Raw genomic sequence first — 21,714 nt, 5'->3', positions numbered from 1 at the left:
AGGATTGTATCGGAACGTAGCGGAGTGAGGATTGTATCGGAATGGAGCGGAGTGAGGATTGTATTGGAATGGAGCGGAGTGAGGATTGTATCGGAATGGAGCGGAGTGAGGATTGTATTGGAATGGAGTGGAGTGAGGATTGTATTGGAATGGAGCGGAGTGAGGATTGTATCGGGATGGACCGGAGTGAGGATTGTATCGGGATGGACCGGAGTGAGGATTGTATCGGAATGGAGCGGAGTGAGGATTGTATCGGGATGGACCGGAGTGAGGATTGTATCGGGATGGACCGGAGTGAGGATTGTATCGGAATGGAGCGGAGTGAGGATTGTATCGGGATGGACCGGAGTGAGGATTGTATCGGGATGGACCGGAGTGAGGATTGTATCGGAATGGAGCGGAGTGAGGATTGTGTCGGAATGGAGCGGAGTGAGGATTGTATCGGAATGGAGCGGAGTGAGGATTGTGTCGGAATGGAGCAGAGTGAGGATTGTATTGGAATGGAGCGGAGTGAGGATTGTATCGGAACGGAGCGGAGTGAGGATTGTATCGGAATGTAGCGGAGTGAGGATTGTATCGGAATGGAGCGGAGTGAGGATTGTATCGGAATGGAGCGGAGTGAGGATTGTATCGGAATGGAGCGGAGTGAGGATTGTATCGGAATGGAGCGGAGTGAGGATTGTATCGGGATGGAGCGGAGTGAGGATTGTATTGGAATGGAGCGGAGTGAGGATTGTATTGGAATGGAGCGGAGTGAGGATTGTATCGGAATGGAGCGGAGGGAGGATTGTATCGGGATGGAGCGGAATGAGGATTGTATTGGGGTGGAGCGGAGTGAGGATTGTATCGGAATGGAGCGGAGTGAGGATTGTATTGGGATGGAGAGGAGTGAGGATTGTATCGGAATGGAGTGGAGGGAGGATTGTATCAGAATGGAGCAGAGTGAGGGTTGTGTCGGAATGGAGTGGAGTGAGGATTGTGTCGGAATGGTGTGAGGATTGTGTCGGAATGGAGCGGAGTGAGGATTGTATTGGAATGGAGTGGTGGGAGGATTGTATCGGAATGGAGCAGAGTGAGGGTTGTATCGGAATGGAGTGGAGTGAGGATTGTGTCGGAATGGAGTGAGGATTGTGTCGGAATGGAGCGGAGTGAGGATTGTATTGGAATGGAGCGGAGTGAGGATTGTATCGGAATGGAGCGGAGTGAGGATTGTATCGGAACGTAGCGGAGTGAGGATTGTATCGGAATGGAGTGGAGTGAGGATTGTATTGGAATGGAGCGGAGTGAGGATTGTATCGGAATGGAGCGGAGTGAGGATTGTATTGGGATGGGGCGGAATGAGGATTGTATCGGGATGGAGCGGAGTGAGGATTGTATCGGAATGGAGCGGAGTGAGGATTGTATTGGGATGGAGCGGAATGAGGATTGTATCGGGATGGAGCGGAGTGAGGATTGTATCGGAATGGAGCGGAGTGAGGATTGTATCGGAATGGAGCGGAGTGAGGATTGTATCGGAATGGAGCGGAGTGAGGATTGTATCGGAATGGAGCGGAGTGAGGATTGTATCGGAATGGAGCAGAGTGAGGATTGTATCGGAATGGAGCGGAGTGAGGATTGTATCGGAATGGAGTGGAGGGAGGATTGTATCGGAATGGAGCAGAGTGAGGGTTGTATTGGAATGGAGTGGAGTGAGGATTGTGTCGGAATGGAGCGGAGTGAGGATTGTATTGGAATGGAGCGGAGTGAGGATTGTATTGGAATGGAGCGGAGTGAGGATTGTATCGGAATGGAGTGGAGTGAGGATTGTATTGGAATGGAGTGGAGGGAGGATTGTATTGGAATGGAGTGGAGTGAGGATTGTCTTGGAATGGAGCGGAGTGAGGTTTGTATCGGAATGGAGCGGAGTGAGGATTGTATTGGGATGGAGCGGAGTGAGGATTGTATCGGAATGGAGCGGAGTGAGGATTGTATCGGAATGGAGCGGAGTGAGGATTGTATCGGGATGGAGCGGAATGAGGATTGTATCGGAATGGAGCGGAGTGAGGATTGTATCGGAATGGAGCGGAGTGAGGATTGTATTGGGATGGAGCGGAGTGAGGATTGTATCGGAATGGAGCGGAGTGAGGATTGTATTGGGATGGAGCGGAGTGAGGATTGTATCGGAATGGAGTGGAGGGAGGATTGTATCGGAATGGAGCAGAGTGAGGGTTGTATCGGAATGGTGTGGAGTGAGGATTGTGTCGGAATGGAGCGGAGTGAGGATTGTATTGGAATGGAGCGGAGTGAGGATTGTATTGGAATGGAGTGGAGTGAGGATTGTATTGGAATGGAGCGGAGTGAGGATTGTATCGGGATGGACCGGAGTGAGGATTGTATCGGGATGGACCGGAGTGAGGATTGTATCGGAATGGAGCGGAGTGAGGATTGTATCGGGATGGACCGGAGTGAGGATTGTATCGGGATGGACCGGAGTGAGGATTGTATCGGAATGGAGCGGAGTGAGGATTGTATCGGAATGGAGCGGAGTGAGGATTGTATCGGAATGGAGCGGAGTGAGGATTGTATCGGAATGGAGCGGAGGGAGGATTGTATCGGAATGGAGCGGAGGGAGGATTGTATCGGAATGGAGCGGAGTGAGGATTGTATTGGAATGGAGCGGAGTGAGGATTGTATTGGAATGGAGCGGAGTGAGGATTGTATCGGAATGGAGTGGAGTGAGGATTGTATCGGAATGGAGCGGAGTGAGGATTGTATCGGAATGGAGCGGAGGGAGGATTGTATCGGAATGGAGTGGAGGGAGGATTGTGTCGGAACGGAGCGGAGTGAGGATTGTGTCGGAACGGAGTGAGGATTGTGTCGGAATGGAGCGGAGTGAGGATTGTGTCGGAATGGAGCGGAGTGAGGATTGTGTCGGAATGGAGCGGAGTGAGGATTGTGTCGGAATGGAGTGGAGTGAGGATTGTGTCGGAATGGAGCGGAGTGAGGATTGTGTCGGAATGGAGCGGAGTGAGGATTGTATTGGAATGGAGCGGAGTGAGGATTGTATTGGAATGGAGTGGAGGGAGGATTGTATTGGAATGGAGTGGAGTGAGGATTGTCTTGGAATGGAGCGGAGTGAGGATTGTATCGGAATGGAGCGGAGTGAGGATTGTATCGGAATGGAGCGGAGTGAGGATTGTATCGGAATGTAGCGGAGTGAGGATTGTATCGGAATGGAGCGGAGTGAGGATTGTATTGGAATGGAGCGGAGTGAGGATTGTATTGGAATGTAGCGGAGTGAGGATTGTATCGGAATGGAGTGGAGTGAGGATTGTATCGGAATGGAGTGGTGTGAGGATTGTATCGGAATGGAGTGGAGTGAGGATTGTATTGGAATGGAGCGGAGTGAGGATTGTATTGGAATGTAGCGGAGTGAGGATTGTATCGGAATGGAGCGGAGTGAGGATTGTATTAGGATGGAGCGGAGTGAGGATTGTATCGGAATGGAGTGGAGGGAGGATTGTATCAGAATGGAGCAGAGTGAGGGTTGTATCGGAATGGAGTGGAGTGAGGATTGTGTCGGAATGGTGTGAGGATTGTGTCGGAATGGAGCGGAGTGAGGATTGTATTGGAATGGAGCGGAGTGAGGATTGTATCGGAATGGAGCGGAGTGAGGATTGTATTGGAATGGAGTGGAGGGAGGATTGTATTGGAATGGAGTGGAGTGAGGATTGTCTTGGAATGGAGCGGAGTGAGGTTTGTATCGGAATGGAGCGGAGTGAGGATTGTATTGGGATGGAGCGGAGTGAGGATTGTATCGGAATGGAGCGGAGTGAGGATTGTATCGGGATGGAGCGGAGTGAGGATTGTATCGGAATGGAGTGGAGGGAGGATTGTATCGGAATGGAGCAGAGTGAGGGTTGTATTGGAATGGAGTGGAGTGAGGATTGTGTCGGAATGGAGCGGAGTGAGGATTGTATTGGAATGGAGCGGAGTGAGGATTGTATTGGAATGGAGCGGAGTGAGGATTGTATCGGAATGGAGTGGAGTGAGGATTGTATTGGAATGGAGTGGAGGGAGGATTGTATTGGAATGGAGTGGAGTGAGGATTGTCTTGGAATGGAGCGGAGTGAGGTTTGTATCGGAATGGAGCGGAGTGAGGATTGTATTGGGATGGAGCGGAGTGAGGATTGTATCGGAATGGAGCGGAGTGAGGATTGTATCGGAATGGAGCGGAGTGAGGATTGTATCGGGATGGAGCGGAATGAGGATTGTATCGGAATGGAGCGGAGTGAGGATTGTATCGGAATGGAGCGGAGTGAGGATTGTATTGGGATGGAGCGGAGTGAGGATTGTATCGGAATGGAGCGGAGTGAGGATTGTATTGGGATGGAGCGGAGTGAGGATTGTATCGGAATGGAGTGGAGGGAGGATTGTATCGGAATGGAGCAGAGTGAGGGTTGTATCGGAATGGTGTGGAGTGAGGATTGTGTCGGAATGGAGCGGAGTGAGGATTGTATTGGAATGGAGCGGAGTGAGGATTGTATTGGAATGGAGTGGAGTGAGGATTGTATTGGAATGGAGCGGAGTGAGGATTGTATCGGGATGGACCGGAGTGAGGATTGTATCGGGATGGACCGGAGTGAGGATTGTATCGGAATGGAGCGGAGTGAGGATTGTATCGGGATGGACCGGAGTGAGGATTGTATCGGGATGGACCGGAGTGAGGATTGTATCGGAATGGAGCGGAGTGAGGATTGTGTCGGAATGGAGCGGAGTGAGGATTGTATCGGAATGGAGCGGAGTGAGGATTGTGTCGGAATGGAGCAGAGTGAGGATTGTATTGGAATGGAGCGGAGTGAGGATTGTATCGGAACGGAGCGGAGTGAGGATTGTATCGGAATGTAGCGGAGTGAGGATTGTATCGGAATGGAGCGGAGTGAGGATTGTATCGGAATGGAGCGGAGTGAGGATTGTATCGGAATGGAGCGGAGTGAGGATTGTATCGGAATGGAGCGGAGTGAGGATTGTATCGGGATGGAGCGGAGTGAGGATTGTATTGGAATGGAGCGGAGTGAGGATTGTATTGGAATGGAGCGGAGTGAGGATTGTATCGGAATGGAGCGGAGGGAGGATTGTATCGGGATGGAGCGGAATGAGGATTGTATTGGGGTGGAGCGGAGTGAGGATTGTATCGGAATGGAGCGGAGTGAGGATTGTATTGGGATGGAGAGGAGTGAGGATTGTATCGGAATGGAGTGGAGGGAGGATTGTATCAGAATGGAGCAGAGTGAGGGTTGTATCGGAATGGAGTGGAGTGAGGATTGTGTCGGAATGGTGTGAGGATTGTGTCGGAATGGAGCGGAGTGAGGATTGTATTGGAATGGAGTGGTGGGAGGATTGTATCGGAATGGAGCAGAGTGAGGGTTGTATCGGAATGGAGTGGAGTGAGGATTGTGTCGGAATGGAGTGAGGATTGTGTCGGAATGAAGCGGAGTGAGGATTGTATTGGAATGGAGCGGAGTGAGGATTGTATCGGAATGGAGCGGAGTGAGGATTGTATCGGAACGTAGCGGAGTGAGGATTGTATCGGAATGGAGCGGAGTGAGGATTGTATTGGAATGGAGCGGAGTGAGGATTGTATCGGAATGGAGCGGAGTGAGGATTGTATTGGGATGGAGCGGAATGAGGATTGTATCGGGATGGAGCGGAGTGAGGATTGTATCGGAATGGAGCGGAGTGAGGATTGTATTGGGATGGAGCGGAATGAGGATTGTATCGGGATGGAGCGGAGTGAGGATTGTATCGGAATGGAGCGGAGTGAGGATTGTATCGGAATGGAGCGGAGTGAGGATTGTATCGGAATGGAGCGGAGTGAGGATTGTATCGGAATGGAGCGGAGTGAGGATTGTATCGGAATGGAGCGGAGTGAGGATTGTATCGGAATGGAGCGGAGTGAGGATTGTATCGGAATGGAGTGGAGGGAGGATTGTATCGGAATGGAGCAGAGTGAGGGTTGTATTGGAATGGAGTGGAGTGAGGATTGTGTCGGAATGGAGCGGAGTGAGGATTGTATTGGAATGGAGCGGAGTGAGGATTGTATTGGAATGGAGCGGAGTGAGGATTGTATCGGAATGGAGTGGAGTGAGGATTGTATTGGAATGGAGTGGAGGGAGGATTGTATTGGAATGGAGTGGAGTGAGGATTGTCTTGGAATGGAGCGGAGTGAGGTTTGTATCGGAATGGAGCGGAGTGAGGATTGTATTGGGATGGAGCGGAGTGAGGATTGTATCGGAATGGAGTGGAGTGAGGATTGTATCGGAATGGAGCGGAGTGAGGATTGTATCGGGATGGAGCGGAATGAGGATTGTATCGGAATGGAGCGGAGTGAGGATTGTATCGGAATGGAGCGGAGTGAGGATTGTATTGGGATGGAGCGGAGTGAGGATTGTATCGGAATGGAGCGGAGTGAGGATTGTATTGGGATGGAGCGGAGTGAGGATTGTATCGGAATGGAGTGGAGGGAGGATTGTATCGGAATGGAGCAGAGTGAGGGTTGTATCGGAATGGTGTGGAGTGAGGATTGTGTCGGAATGGAGCGGAGTGAGGATTGTATTGGAATGGAGCGGAGTGAGGATTGTATTGGAATGGAGTGGAGTGAGGATTGTATCGGAATGGAGCGGAGTGAGGATTGTATCGGGATGGACCGGAGTGAGGATTGTATCGGGATGGACCGGAGTGAGGATTGTATCGGAATGGAGCGGAGTGAGGATTGTATCGGGATGGACCGGAGTGAGGATTGTATCGGGATGGACCGGAGTGAGGATTGTATCGGAATGGAGCGGAGTGAGGATTGTATCGGAATGGAGCGGAGTGAGGATTGTATCGGAATGGAGCGGAGTGAGGATTGTATCGGAATGGAACGGAGGGAGGATTGTATCGGAATGGAGCGGAGGGAGGATTGTATCGGAATGGAGCGGAGTGAGGATTGTATTGGAATGGAGCGGAGTGAGGATTGTATTGGAATGGAGCGGAGTGAGGATTGTATCGGAATGGAGTGGAGTGAGGATTGTATCGGAATGGAGCGGAGTGAGGATTGTATCGGAATGGAGCGGAGGGAGGATTGTATCGGAATGGAGTGGAGGGAGGATTGTGTCGGAACGGAGCGGAGTGAGGATTGTGTCGGAACGGAGTGAGGATTGTGTCGGAATGGAGCGGAGTGAGGATTGTGTCGGAATGGAGCGGAGTGAGGATTGTGTCGGAATGGAGCGGAGTGAGGATTGTGTCGGAATGGAGTGGAGTGAGGATTGTGTCGGAATGGAGCGGAGTGAGGATTGTGTCGGAATGGAGCGGAGTGAGGATTGTATTGGAATGGAGCGGAGTGAGGATTGTATTGGAATGGAGTGGAGGGAGGATTGTATTGGAATGGAGTGGAGTGAGGATTGTCTTGGAATGGAGCGGAGTGAGGATTGTATCGGAATGGAGCGGAGTGAGGATTGTATCGGAATGGAGCGGAGTGAGGATTGTATCGGAATGTAGCGGAGTGAGGATTGTATCGGAATGGAGCGGAGTGAGGATTGTATTGGAATGGAGCGGAGTGAGGATTGTATTGGAATGTAGCGGAGTGAGGATTGTATCGGAATGGAGTGGAGTGAGGATTGTATCGGAATGGAGTGGTGTGAGGATTGTATCGGAATGGAGTGGAGTGAGGATTGTATTGGAATGGAGCGGAGTGAGGATTGTATTGGAATGTAGCGGAGTGAGGATTGTATCGGAATGGAGCGGAGTGAGGATTGTATTAGGATGGAGCGGAGTGAGGATTGTATCGGAATGGAGTGGAGGGAGGTTTGTATCAGAATGGAGCAGAGTGAGGGTTGTATCGGAATGGAGTGGAGTGAGGATTGTGTCGGAATGGTGTGAGGATTGTGTCGGAATGGAGCGGAGTGAGGATTGTATTGGAATGGAGCGGAGTGAGGATTGTATCGGAATGGAGCGGAGTGAGGATTGTATTGGAATGGAGTGGAGGGAGGATTGTATTGGAATGGAGTGGAGTGAGGATTGTCTTGGAATGGAGCGGAGTGAGGTTTGTATCGGAATGGAGCGGAGTGAGGATTGTATTGGGATGGAGCGGAGTGAGGATTGTATCGGAATGGAGCGGAGTGAGGATTGTATCGGAATGGAGCGGAGTGAGGATTGTATCGGGATGGAGCGGAGTGAGGATTGTATCGGGATGGAGCGGAATGAGGATTGTATCGGAATGGAGCGGAGTGAGGATTGTATTGGGATGGGGCGGAGTGAGGATTGTATCGGAATAGAGCGGAGTGAGGATTGTATTGGGATGGAGCGGAGTGAGGATTGTATCGGAATGGAGTGGAGGGAGGATTGTATCGGAATGGAGCAGAGTGAGGGTTGTATCGGAATGGTGTGGAGTGAGGATTGTGTCGGAATGGAGTGGAGTGAGGATTGTATTGGAATGGAGTGGAGTGAGGATTCTATTGGAATGGAGCGGAGTGAGGATTGTATCGGGATGGACCGGAGTGAGGATTGTATCGGGATGGACCGGAGTGAGGATTGTATCGGAATGGAGCGGAGTGAGGATTGTATCGGAATGGAGCAGAGTGAGGATTGTATTGGATGGAGCGGAGTGAGGATTGTATCGGAATGGAGCGGAGTGAGGATTGTATCGGAATGGAGCGGAGGGAGGATTGTATCGGAATGGAGCGGAGGGAGGATTGTATCGGAATGGAGCGGAGTGAGGATTGTATCGGAATGGAGCGGAGTGAGGATTGTATCGGAATGGAGCGGAGTGAGGATTGTATCGGAATGGAGCGGAGTGAGGATTGTATGGAATGGAGCAGAGTGAGGATTGTATTAGAATGGAGCGGAGTGAGGATTGTATTGGAATGGAGTGGAGTGAGGATTGTATCGGAATGGAGCGGAGTGAGGATTGTATCGGAATGGAGCGGAGGGAGGATTGTATCGGAATGGAGTGGAGGGAGGATTGTGTCGGAATGGAGCGGAGTGAGGATTGTGTCGGAACGGAGTGAGGATTGTGTCGGAATGGAGCGGAGTGAGGATTGTGTCGGAATGGAGCGGAGTGAGGATTGTGTCGGAATGGAGCGGAGTGAGGATTGTATCGGAATGGAGTGGAGTGAGGATTGTGTCGGAATGGAGCGGAGTGAGGATTGTGTCGGAATGGAGCAGAGTGAGGATTGTATTGGAATGGAGCGGAGTGAGGATTGTATCGGAATGGAGTGGAGGGAGGATTGTATTGGAATTGAGTGGAGTGAGGATTGTCTTGGAATGGAGCGGAGTGAGGATTGTATCGGAATGGAGCGGAGTGAGGATTGTATCGGAATGGAGCGGAGTGAGGATTGTATTGGAATGGAGCGGAGTGAGGATTGTATCGGAATGGAGCGGAGTGAGGATTGTATCGGAATGGAGCGGAGTGAGGATTGTATCGGAATGGAGCGGAGTGAGGATTGTATCGGAATGGAGCGGAGTGAGGATTGTATCGGAATGGAGCGGAGTGAGGATTGTATCGGAATGGAGCGGAGTGAGGATTGTATCGGAATGGAGCGGAGTGAGGATTGTGTCGGAATGGAGCGGAGTGAGGATTGTGTCGGAATGGAGCGGAGTGAGGATTGTGTCGGAATGGAGCGGAGTGAGGATTGTGTCGGAATGGAGCGGAGTGAGGATTGTGTCGGAATGGAGCGGAGTGAGGATTGTGTCGGAATGGAGCGGAGTGAGGATTGTGTCGGAATGGAGCGGAGTGAGGATTGTGTCGGAATGGAGCGGAGTGAGGATTGTGTCGGAATGGAGCGGAGTGAGGATTGTGTCGGAATGGAGCGGAGTGAGGATTGTATCGGAATGGAGCGGAGTGAGGATTGTGTCGGAATGGAGCGGAGTGAGGATTGTATTGGAATGGAGCGGAGTGAGGATTGTATTGGAATGGAGTGGAGGGAGGATTGTATTGGAATGGAGCGGAGTGAGGATTGTATTGGAATGGAGTGGAGTGAGGATTGTCTTGGAATGGAGCGGAGTGAGGATTGTGTCGGAATGGAGCGGAGTGAGGATTGTGTCGGATGATTTAAACTATTTTGACAGTGGGGGGTGGGAAGCAAAGCCAAGGTGAATTAACTGAAGGGAATCTAGAGATTAGGGTCAGTAAGACTCAGAGGAAGAACAGGCAGGGTGTGGTTGCTGATCAAAGAGCGTTTGGTGGACTGAATGCAAGAAGTGTAACAGGTAAGGCAGGTGAACTTAGAGCTTGGATTAATACTTGAAACTATGATGTTTTTGCCATTACAGAGACTTGGTTAAGGGAAGGATAGGATTGGCAGTTTAATAGTCCAGGATACAGATGTTTCAGGTGGGATAGAGGGGGACATAAAAGGGGTGGGGAAGTTACACTACTGATTAAGGAGATTATCATAGCTGTACTGCGGGAGGACATCTCAGAGTGCTCATACAGAGACACAACATGGGTAGAGCTCAGGAATAGGAAGGGTATAGTCACAATGTTAGGGGCTTACTGTAGGCCTCCTAACGGTCAGCAGGAGATAGAGGAACAGATATGTAGGCAGGGTAAAAGTAACAGGGTTGTTGTGGTGAGTGGCTTTAACTTACCAGTATTGACTGGGACTCAGTTAGTGCTAGGGGTTTGGATGGGGCAGAGTTTGTAAGGAGCATCCAGAGGGCTTCTTGAAACAGTGTGTAGATAGTCCAACTAGGGAAGGGATTGTACTGGACCTGGTATTGGGGAATGAGCCTGGCCAGATGGTCGGTGTTTCAGTAGGGGAGCAGTTCTGGAACAATGACCACAATTCAGTCAGCTTTAAGGTACTGATGGATAAAGGTAATTGTAGTCCTCAGGTGAAGGTGCAAAATCAATGAAAAGCTAATTACAACAATATTAGGCAGCAACTGAAGAATGTGGATTGGGGGCAGATGTTTGAGGGTAAATCAACATCTGACGTATGGGAGGCTTTCAAGTGTAAGTTGATAGGAATTCAGGACCGGTATGTTCCTGTAAGGATGAAGGACAGGTATGGCAAGTTTCAGGGACCTTGGATAACAAGAGATATTGTGAGCCCAGACAGAAAAAAAGGAAACATTTGTCAAGGCTAGGAAGCTGGGAACACATGAAGCAAGTGTGGAATATATGGAAAGTAGAAGAAACTTAAACAAGGAGTCAGGAGGGCTAAAAAGTGTCACAAAAAGTCATTGGCCAGCAGGATTAAGAAAAATCCCAAGGCTTTTTATACATATATTAAAAGCAAGAGGGTAGCCAGGGAGAGGGTTGGCCCACTCAAGGACAGGGGAGGGAATCTGTGCTTGCAGCCAGAGGAAATGGGCAAGATATTAAATGCATCACTATTCACCAAAGATAAAGATTTGGTGATGATGGGTCTGGGAAAGGATGCATAGATAGTTTTGGGTCATTTGAGATCAAAAAGGTCTTTAAAAACATTAAAATAGACTAGTCCCCAGGGCTTGATGGAATATACCCCAGGATACTGACAGAGGCAAGGGAGGAAATTGCTGGAGCTTTGAGAGAAATCTTTGTATCCTCACTGGCTACAGAGGAGGTCGCAGAGAATTGGAGAACGTTATTTCTTTGTTTAAGAAAGGTAGCAAGGATAATCAGGTAATTACAGTGAGCCTTACTTCAGTTGTAGGGAAATTATTGAAGAGGATTCTTCAAGACAGGATTTACTCCCAGTTGGAGATTAGTGAACGTATTAATGAGAGGCAACATAGTTTTGTGAAGGGGAGGTTGTGTCTCACGAACTTGATCAAGTTTTTTGAGGAAGTGATGAAGATGATTGATGAGGGTAGGGCAGTAGATATTGGCTACATGGACTTCAGTAAGGTCTTTGACAAGGCCCCTCGTAAACTGGTACAAAAGGTGAAGTCACACAGGATCAGAGGTGAACGGGTAAGATGGATATAGAGCTGGCTCAGTCATAGAAGACAGAGGTTAGCAGTGGAAGGATGTGTTTCTGAATGGAAGTCTGTGACTAATCCTCAGGGATCAGTGCTGGAACATTTGCTATTTGTAATATATATAAATGATTTGGAGGAAAATGTAACTGGATTGATTAGTAAGTTTGCGAATGACACAAAGGTGGTGGAATTGCATATTGCGATGGGACCATCAGAGGATACAGCAGGATATAGATTGGTTGGAGACTTGGGCAGAGAGATGACAGATGGAGCTTAATTTGGGATAATGCATTTTGGAAGGTCAAATACAGAGGGGAAATATACAGTAAATGGCAGAACCTTTAAAAGTATTGATAAGCAGAGGAATCTGGGTGTAGATGTACTTTGGTCACTGAAAGTGGCAACGCAGGTGGAGAAGGTAGTCAAGAAGGCATACAGCATACTTGCCTTCATCGGCTGGGGTATTGAATTTAAAAATTGGCAAGTCATGCTGCAGCTTTATAGAAACTTAGGCTACATTTGAAATAGGGCGTTCAATTCTGGTTGCCACACTACCAGAAGGATGTGGAGATTTTAAGAGGGTACAGAAAAGATTTACCAGGATGTTACCTGGTATGGAGGGCATTAGCTATGAGGAAAGATTGGAGAAACTTGGTTTGTTCTCACTGGACGATTCTGTTTCAGTTGAGTGGGATGAGGATTGTATTTGAATGGGGGAGTGAGGATTTATCATAGGTTGTATTGGAATGGAGTGAAGTGAGGGTTGTATTGGAATGGAGTGGAGTGAGGATTGTATTGGAATAGAGTGGACTGACGGTTGTATTGGAATGGAGTGGAGTGAGGATTGTATTTGGATGGAGTGGAGTGAGGATTGTATTTCAACGGGGGAGTGAGGATTGTGTTTCAATGGAGTGGAGTGAGGATTGTATTTGAATGGGGGAGTGAGGATTGTATTGGAATGGAGTGGACTGAGGATTGTATTGGAATGGAGTGGAGTGAGGATTGTATTGGAATGGAGTGGAGTGAGGATTGTATTGGAATAGAGTGGAGTGACGGTTGTATTGGAATGGAGTGGAGTGAGGATTGTATTTGGATAGAGTGGAGTGAGGATTGTATTGCAATGGAGTGGAGTGAGGATTGTATTGGAATGGAGCGGAGTGAGGATTGTATTGGAATGGAGCGGAGTGAGGATTCTATTGGAATGCAGCGGAGTGAGGATTGTATTGGAATGGAGTGGAGTGAGGATTGTATTGGAATGGAGTGGAGTGAGGATTGTATTGGAATGGAGTGGAGTGAGGATTGTATTGGAATGGAGTGGAGTGAGGATTGTATTGGAATGAGTGGAGTGAGGATTGTATTTGGATGGAGCGGAGTGAGGATTGTATTGGAATGGAGTGGAGTGAGGATTGTATTGGAATGGAGTGGAGTGAGGATTGTATTGGAATGGAGCGGAGTGAGGATTGTATTCGTTTGGAATGGAGTGAGGATTATATTTGGATGGAGTGGAGTGAGGATTGTATTGGAATGGAGTGGAGTGAGGATTGTATTGGAATGGAGTGGAGTGAGGATTGTATTGGAATGGAGTGGAGTGAGGATTGTATTGGAATGGAGTGGAGTGAGGATTGTATTGGAATGAGTGGAGTGAGGATTGTATTTGGATGGAGCGGAGTGAGGATTGTATTGGAATGGAGTGGAGTGAGGATTGTATTGGAATGGAGTGGAGTGAGGATTGTATTGGAATGGAGTGGAGTGAGGATTGTATTGGAATGGAGCGGAGTGAGGATTGTATTCGTTTGGAATGGAGTGAGGATTATATTTGGATGGAGTGGAGTGAGGATTGTATTGGAATGGAGTGGAGTGAGGATTGTATTGGAATGGAGTGGAGTGAGGATTGTATTGGAATGGAGTGGAGTGAGGATTGTATTGGAATGGAGTGGAGTGAGGATTGTATTGGAATGAGTGGAGTGAGGATTGTATTTGGATGGAGCGGAGTGAGGATTGTATTGGAATGGAGTGGAGTGAGGATTGTATTGGAATGGAGTGGAGTGAGGATTGTATTGGAATGGAGTGGAGTGAGGATTGTATTGGAATAGAGCGGAGTGAGGATTGTATTCGTTTGGAATGGAGTGAGGATTGTATTTGGATGGAGTGGAGTGAGGATTGTATTCGAATGGAGAGGAGTGAGGATTGTATTTGAATGGAGCGGAGTGAGGATTGTATTCGTTTGGAATGGAGTGAGGATTGTATTTGGATGGAGTGGAGTGAGGATTGTATTGGAATGAGTGGAGTGAGGATTGTATTTGGATGGAGTGGAGTGAGGATTGTATTGGAATGGAGTAGAGTGAGGATTATATTGGAATGGAGTGGAGTGAGGATTGTATTGGAATGGAGTAGAGTGAGGATTGTATTGGAATGGAGTGGAGTGAGGATTGTATTGGAATGGAGCGGAGTGAGGATTGTATTGGGATGGAGCGGAGTGAGGATTGTATTGGAATGAGTGGAGTGAGGATTGTATTTGGATGGAGTGGAGTGAGGATTGTATTGGAATGGAGTAGAGTGAGGATTGTATTGGAATGGAGTGGAGTGAGGATTGTATTGGAATGGAGTGGAGTGAGGATTGTATTGGAATGGAGCGGAGTGAGGATTGTATTGGGATGGAGCGGAGTGAGGATTGTATTGGAATGAGTGGAGTGAGGATTGTATTTGGATGGAGCGGAGTGAGGATTGTATTGGAATGTAGTGGAGTGAGGATTGTATTGGAATGGAGCGGAGTGAGGATTGTATTGGAATGGAGTGGAGTGAGGATTGTATTGGAATGGAGCGGAGTGAGGATTGTATTGGAATGAGTGGAGTGAGGATTGTATTTGGATGGAGCGGAGTGAGGATTGTATTGGAATGTAGTGGAGTGAGGATTGTATTGGAATGGAGCGGAGTGAGGATTGTATTGGAATGGAGTGGAGTGAGGACTGTATTGGAATGGAGCGGAGTGAGGATTGTATTGGAATGGAGCGGAGTGAGGATTGTATTGGAATGGAGTGGAGTGAGGATTGTATTGGAATGGAGCGGAGTGAGGATTGTATTGGAATGAGTGGAGTGAGGATTGTATTTGGATGGAGCGGAGTGAGGATTGTATTGGAATGTCGTGGAGTGAGGATTGTATTGGAATGGAGTGGAGTGAGGATTGTATTGGAATGGAGCAGAGTGAGGATTGTATTCGTTTGGAATGGAGTGAGGATTGTATTTGGATGGAGTGGAGTGAGGATTGTATTGGAATGGAGTGGAGTGAGGATTGTATTGGAATGGAGTGGAGTAAGGATTGTATTTGGATGGAGTGGAGTGAGGATTGTATTGGAATGGAGTGGAGTGAGGATTGTATTTGGATGGAGTGGAGTGAGGATTGTATTGGAATGGAGTGGAGTGAGGATTGTATTGGAATGGAGTGGAGTGAGGATTGTATTTGAATGGAGCGGAGTGAGAATTGTATTGGAATGGAGTGGAGTGAGGATTGTATTTGGATGGAGTGGAGTGAGGATTGTATTGGAATGGAGTGGAGTGAGGATTGTATTTGAATGGAGTGGAGTGAGGATTGTATTTGGATGGAGTGGAGTGAGGATTGTATTGGAATGGAGTGGAGTGAGGATTGTATTGGAATGGAGTGGAGTGAGGATTGTATTTGGATGGAGTGGAGTGAGGATTGTATTGGAATGGAGTGGAGTGAGGATTGTATTGGAATGGAGTGGAGTGAGGATTGTATTTGAATGGAGCGGAGTGAGGATTGTATTGGAATGGAGTGGAGTGAGGATTGTACTGGAATGGAGTGGAGTGAGGATTGTATTTGAATGGAGCGGAGTGAGAATTGTATTGGAATGGAGTGGAGTGAGGATTGTATTTGGATGGAGTGGAGTGAGGATTGTATTGGAATGGAGTGGAGTGAGGATTGTACTGGAATGGAGTGGAGTGAGGATTGTATTTGAATGGAGCGGAGTGAGAATTGTATTGGAATGGAGTGGAGTGAGGATTGTATTTGGATGGAGTGGAGTGAGGATTGTATTGGAATGGAGTGGAGTGAGGATTGTATTTGAATGGAGCGGAGTGAGAATTGTATTGGAATGGAGTGGAGTGAGGATTGTATTGGAATGGAGCGGAGTGAGGATTGTATTGGAATGGAGTGGAGTGAGGATTGTATTTGAATGGAGTGGAGTGAGGATTGTATTTGGATGGAGTGGAGTGAGGATTGTATTGGAATGGAGTGGAGTGAGGATTGTATTGGAATGGAGTGGAGTGAGGATTGTATTTGGATGGAGTGGAGTGAGGATTGTATTGGAATGGAGTGGAGTGAGGATTGTATTGGAATGGAGTGGAGTGAGGATTGTATTTGAATGGAGCGGAGTGAGGATTGTATTGGAATGGAGTGGAGTGAGGATTGTATTGGAATGGAGTGGAGTGAGGATTGTATTTGAATGGAGCGGAGTGAGAATTGTATTGGAATGGAGTGGAGTGAGGATTGTATTTGGATGGAGTGGAGTGAGGATTGTATTGGAATGGAGTGGAGTGAGGATTGTATTTGAATGGAGCGGAGTGAGGATTGTATTGGAATGGAGTGGAGTGAGGATTGTATTGGAATGGAGCGGAGTGAGGATTGTATTTGGAATGGAGTGAGGATTGTATTGGAATGGAGCGGAGTGAGGATTGTATTTGAATGGAGCGGAGTGAGGATTGTATTGGAATGGAGCGGAGTGAGGATTGTATTGGAATGGAGTGGAGTGAGGATTGTATTTGAATGGAGCGGAGTGAGAATTTTATTGGAATGGAGTGGAGTGAGGATTGTATTGGAATGGAGTGGAGTGAGGATTGTATTTGGAATGGAGTGAGGATTGTATTGGAATGGAGCGGAGTGAGGATTGTATTTGAATGGAGCGGAGTGAGGATTGTATTGGAATGGAGCGGAGTGAGGATTGTATTGGAATGGAGTGGAGTGAGGATTGTATTGGAATGGAGCGGAGTGAGGCTTGTATTGGAATGGAGAGGAGTGAGGATTGTATTTGAATGGAGTGGAGTGAGGATTGTATTGGAATGGAGTGGAGTGAGGATTGTATTTGTATCGAGAAGAGTAATGGTTGATGTATTTGAATTGATATGAATATCCTTTTTACTACTGTGGATAATTTGGACGTCTCTTTCAATGACTTTGCACAGCCACCATGGATGAAATGGTGCTCATCTGCCTTATCCAATTTATGGAGGGTAGTTGGAGTTGCTTCTCCGGATGGGATCTTTCAGGGAAGCATGTTTTAGGGTCAGTCAGTGTGCAATTGCTCCATGGTTAGTGGAAACTTGATTGTTTGGAGAATAATTTGCAGTTATTGGCTCGAAGTGATGATGATTGATGTCCTTTCTAATTTGCCAAGAGTCAGTAAGGAGTGAAGGGAGCTTGACAAATCATATGTTAGTGATGAGGAGTGGAACTGTTGCAAATGGTTTGATTAATTTAAAATGGCTGCCCTTCCTTACACAGGTAGCAGTACCAGAATCACGCAGCAACCTTTAGACCAAGTGGTGGTCGCCGGAGAGAGAGCTGTTCTGTCCTGCGCAGTCTCCAATTATTCAGGAATTGTACAATGGACCAAAGATGGACTTGCCCTTGGAATGGGTTATGGGTTACCAGGTAAGGAACTCGATGTTAACTTCATCCCCCATCATTGGCAGAGCAAGATTCAGTTTATATCTAACCACCACTGTATCTGTCCTGAAAGTAGAAGGAAATATAGAATTATAGAATTCTGCAATGCAGAAGGAGGCCATTCAGCCCATTGGGTTTGCACCGGCTACTATCCCATCTAGGCCCTATCCCCATAACTGCATGCATGTACCCAAGCTAGCCCCCCTGACACTAAGGGGCAATTTAACATGGTCAATCAATCTAACCCGCACATCTTTGGACTGTGGGACGAAACCGGAGCACCCAGAGAAAACCCATGCAGGCATGGGGAGAATGTGCAAATTCCACACAGTGACCTGATGCTCTATATCTCCACTCGAAATACTATATATTTAGCATGATGCTTTAACTGTCCTGAATGTATTTGATGGGGTCATTGGACAGGGAGTTTTGCTTGGTATCTTGCCGCATGTTGTTTCTGTCATGGGAGCGTTTGATGGAGACAGTGTCAAGGGAGCTTTACTCTGTATCTAACCCTGTGCTGTACCTGTCCTGGCAGTGTTTGATGGGGACAGTGTAGAGGGAGCTTTACTCTGTGTCTAACCCCGTGCTGTACCTGTCCTGGGAGTGTTTGATGGGGACAGTGTAGAGGGAGCTTTACTCTGTGTCTAACCCCGTGCTGTACCTGTCTTGGGAGTGTTTGATGGGGACAGTGTAGAGGGAGCTTTACTCCATATCTCACCCTGTTCTGTTCCTGTCCTGGGAGTGTTTAATGGGGACAGTGTAGAGGGAGCTTTACTCTGTGTCTAACCCCGTGCTGTACCTGTCTTGGGAGCATTTGATGGGGTCAGTGTGGATGCAGCTTTACTCTGTATCTAACCCCATTCTGTACCTTTCTTGGGAGTGTTTGATGGGGACAGTGGAGAGTGAGGTATGGTCTTCATCTAACTCCGTGTTCTATCTCTCCTGGGAGTGTTTGATGGGGACAGTGTAGAGGAAGATTTACTCTGTATCTCACCCTGTTCTGTACCTGTCCTGGGAGTGTTTGATGGGGACAGTGTAGAGGGAGCTTTACTCTGTATCTCACCCTGTTCTGTTCCTGTCCTGGGGGTGTTTGATGGGCACAGTGTAGAGGGAGATTTACTCTGTATCTAACCCTGTGCTGTACCTGTCCTGGGAGTGTTTGATGGGGACAGTGTAGAGGGAGCTTTACTCTGTATCTAACCCCGTGCTGTACCTGTCCTGGGAGTGTTTGATGGGGACAGTGTAGAGGGAGATTTACTCTGTATCTAACCCCGTGCTGTACCTGTCCTGGGAGTGTTTGATGGGGACAGTGTAGCGGGAGCTTTACTCTGTGTCTAACTCTGTGCAGAACCTGTCCTGGGAGTGTTTGATGGGGGACAGTGTAGAGGGAGATTTACTCTGTATCTAACCCCGTGCTGTACCTGTCCTGGGAGTGTTTGATGGGCACAGTGTAGAGGGAGATTTACTCTGTATCTAACCCCGTGCTGTACCTGTTCTGGGAGTGTTTAATGGGGACAGTGTAGAGGGAGATTTACTCTGTATCTAACCCCGTGCTGTACCTGTCCTGGGAGTGTTTGATGGGGGACAGTGTAGAGGGAGATTTACTCTGTATCTAACCCCGTGCTGTACCTGTCCTGGGAGTGTTTGATGGGCACAGTGTAGAGGGAGATTTACTCTGTATCTAACCCCGTGCTGTACCTGTCCTGGGAGTGTTTAATGGGGACAGTGTAGAGGGAGATTTACTCTGTATCTAACCCCGTGCTGTACCTGTCCTGGGAGTGTTTGATGGGGACAGTGTAAAGGGAGCTTTACTCTGTGTCTAACCCTGTGCTGTACCTGTCCTGGGAATGTTTGATTGGGACAGCGTAGAGGGAGCTTTACAATGAACAAAGATCAAATAAAAGTACAGCACAGGTACAGGCCCGTAGGCCCTCCAAGCCTGCATCAATCATGATGTCTGCATAAACTAAAATCATATGCATTTATGGAGTCCTTCCATTCCCATCCTATTCATGTAGTCGTCTAGTTGCCCCTTAAATGCTGCTATCGTATCTGTTCCCACCACCTCCCCAGGCAGCGCGTTCCAGGCGTTCACCACCCTCTGTGTTAAAAAACATGCCTTGTACATCTCCTCTACACTTTTCCCCACACATCTTAAACCTACGTCTCCTAGTACTTGACTGTTTACCTTCGGAAAGAGCATTTGACGATCCACTCTGTCCATGCCACTCAATCTTGTAAATCTCTATCATGTCACCCATCAATCTCCGTCGTTCCAGTGAGAACAAACCGAGTTTATCCAACCTCCCTTCATTACATCTTGGTAAACTTCTTCTGTACCCTCTCCAAAGCATCTACATTGTTCTGGTAGTGTGTCCACAATGTTTTAAATGAGGCCTAACTAAGGATCTATACAGCTGCAACATTGTTTATACTCAGTCCCCTGACTGATGAAGGCAAGCATGCCATGTGCCTGCTTGACTACCTTATCCATCTGCCACTTTCAGTGATCGGTGGACATATACCCCCAGATCTCTCTGCCGGTCAATACTCCGAATGGTTCCAGTATTTACTGTATAATTCCTACATGTATTTGACCTTCCAAAATGCATTATCTCACACTTGCCTGGATTAAACTCCACCTACAATTTCTCCGCCCCAGTCTCCAACCGGTCTATATCTTGCTGCATCCTCTGACAATCCTCCTATCTGTAACTCCACCAATTTTCATGTCGTCTGCAAACTTACTAATCAGACCAGTTACATTTTCCTCCAAATCATTTATATATACATACTATGAACAACAAAGGCCCCAGAACTGATCCCTGTGGAACACCGTTAGTCACAGCCTTCCATCCAGAAAAGCATTCCTCTACTGCTAACCTCTGTCTTCTATGGCCACGCCAGTTCTGTATCCATTTTGCCAGCGCTCCTCTGATCCTGTGTGACTTCACCTTTCGTATCATGAGTATCTTGTCAAAAGCTTTACTGAAGTCCATATACACAACATCAACTGCCTTTCCCTCATCTTCATCACTGCCTCAAAAAACTCGATCAAGTTAGTGAGGCACAACCTCCCCTTCACAAAACCATGCTGTCTATCATTAATAGGTCCATTTGTTTCCAAATGTGAGTAAATCCTGTCCTTAGGAATCTTTTCCAATAATTTCTCTACCACTGACACGAGGCTCACTGGCCTTTAATTTCCTGGATTATCCCTGCTGCTCTTCTTAAACAAAGGAATAACATTGGCTATCCTCCAGTCCTCTGGAACTTCACTTGAAGCCGATGAGGATAGAAAGATTTCTGTCAAGGCCCCTGCAATTTCTTTCTTTGCCTCCCTCAGTGTTCTGGGTTAGATCCCATCAGGCCCTGGGGACTAATCTACTTTCATGCTTTTTAAGATGACCAACACCTCCTTTTTTGGTATTGACATGAGCCAGAATATCTACACACTCTACTCTAGGCTCCTCATCCATCACGTCCCTCTCTTTGGTGAATACTGAGGCAAAGTATTCATTTAGTATCTCTCCCGTTTCCTCTGCTTCCATGTATAGATTCCCTCTACTATCCTTGAGTGGACCAACCCTTTCCCTGGCAAAGAACAAAAACAGCCCGGGAAACAAGCCCTTCGGCCCAACGAGCCTGCGCCACCATTTTAACATTACGAGTCCCCCTTCCACCCATGACCCCTATCTATGCTTATGGCATTCCACATTGAGGGAAAACTAATTTACGGACAATTTATCACCTCCAATCAGCCTAATAGCACAACTTTGGGGTGTGGGAGGAAACTGGAGCACCTGGAGAAAACCCACGCAAACACGGGGAGAATGCGCAAACTCCCACAGACACTGGCCCAAATCCATGTGTCTGCACAGCAAACAGTGATAGTCGCTGAGCTGTCATGTTGCCCAGCATCTGGTCCAGTTTAAGCGTACACTAACATCATGAAATACTAGGCTATTCTCGAACATCCAAGAGCAGCCCTTGTACGATCCATTGCGTGTATGCCCCTCGTTGGGCAACAAGGTGGACCAACTTAAAAGCTGTGAATTAAAGAGAAAAACATTAGTATCACTCCACATCCTTATACATTACCA

At 47.8% G+C, this 21,714-nt stretch overlaps 1 protein-coding gene across 1 annotated transcript in view; it reads left to right on the top strand.

Moving 5' to 3' along the window:
- The window catches only part of LOC145351974 (kin of IRRE-like protein 1), a 107,565-nt gene that overhangs the window by 50,271 nt on the left and 35,580 nt on the right, over positions 1 to 21,714 (top strand). Inside the window, exon 2 of the mRNA XM_080201818.1 lies at positions 17,444 to 17,593. Coding sequence (XP_080057944.1) covers positions 17,444 to 17,593 — 150 coding nt within the window. The remainder of the gene's footprint in view (positions 1 to 17,443; positions 17,594 to 21,714) is intronic.

The sequence above is a fragment of the Carcharhinus amblyrhynchos genome, chromosome 13 (genome assembly GCF_965287045.1).
Source record: "Carcharhinus amblyrhynchos chromosome 13, sCarAmb.v2.hapA, whole genome shotgun sequence".
Lineage (NCBI taxonomy): Eukaryota > Metazoa > Chordata > Chondrichthyes > Carcharhiniformes > Carcharhinidae > Carcharhinus > Carcharhinus amblyrhynchos.
This window is presented reverse-complemented; position numbering and strand designations above follow the sequence as displayed.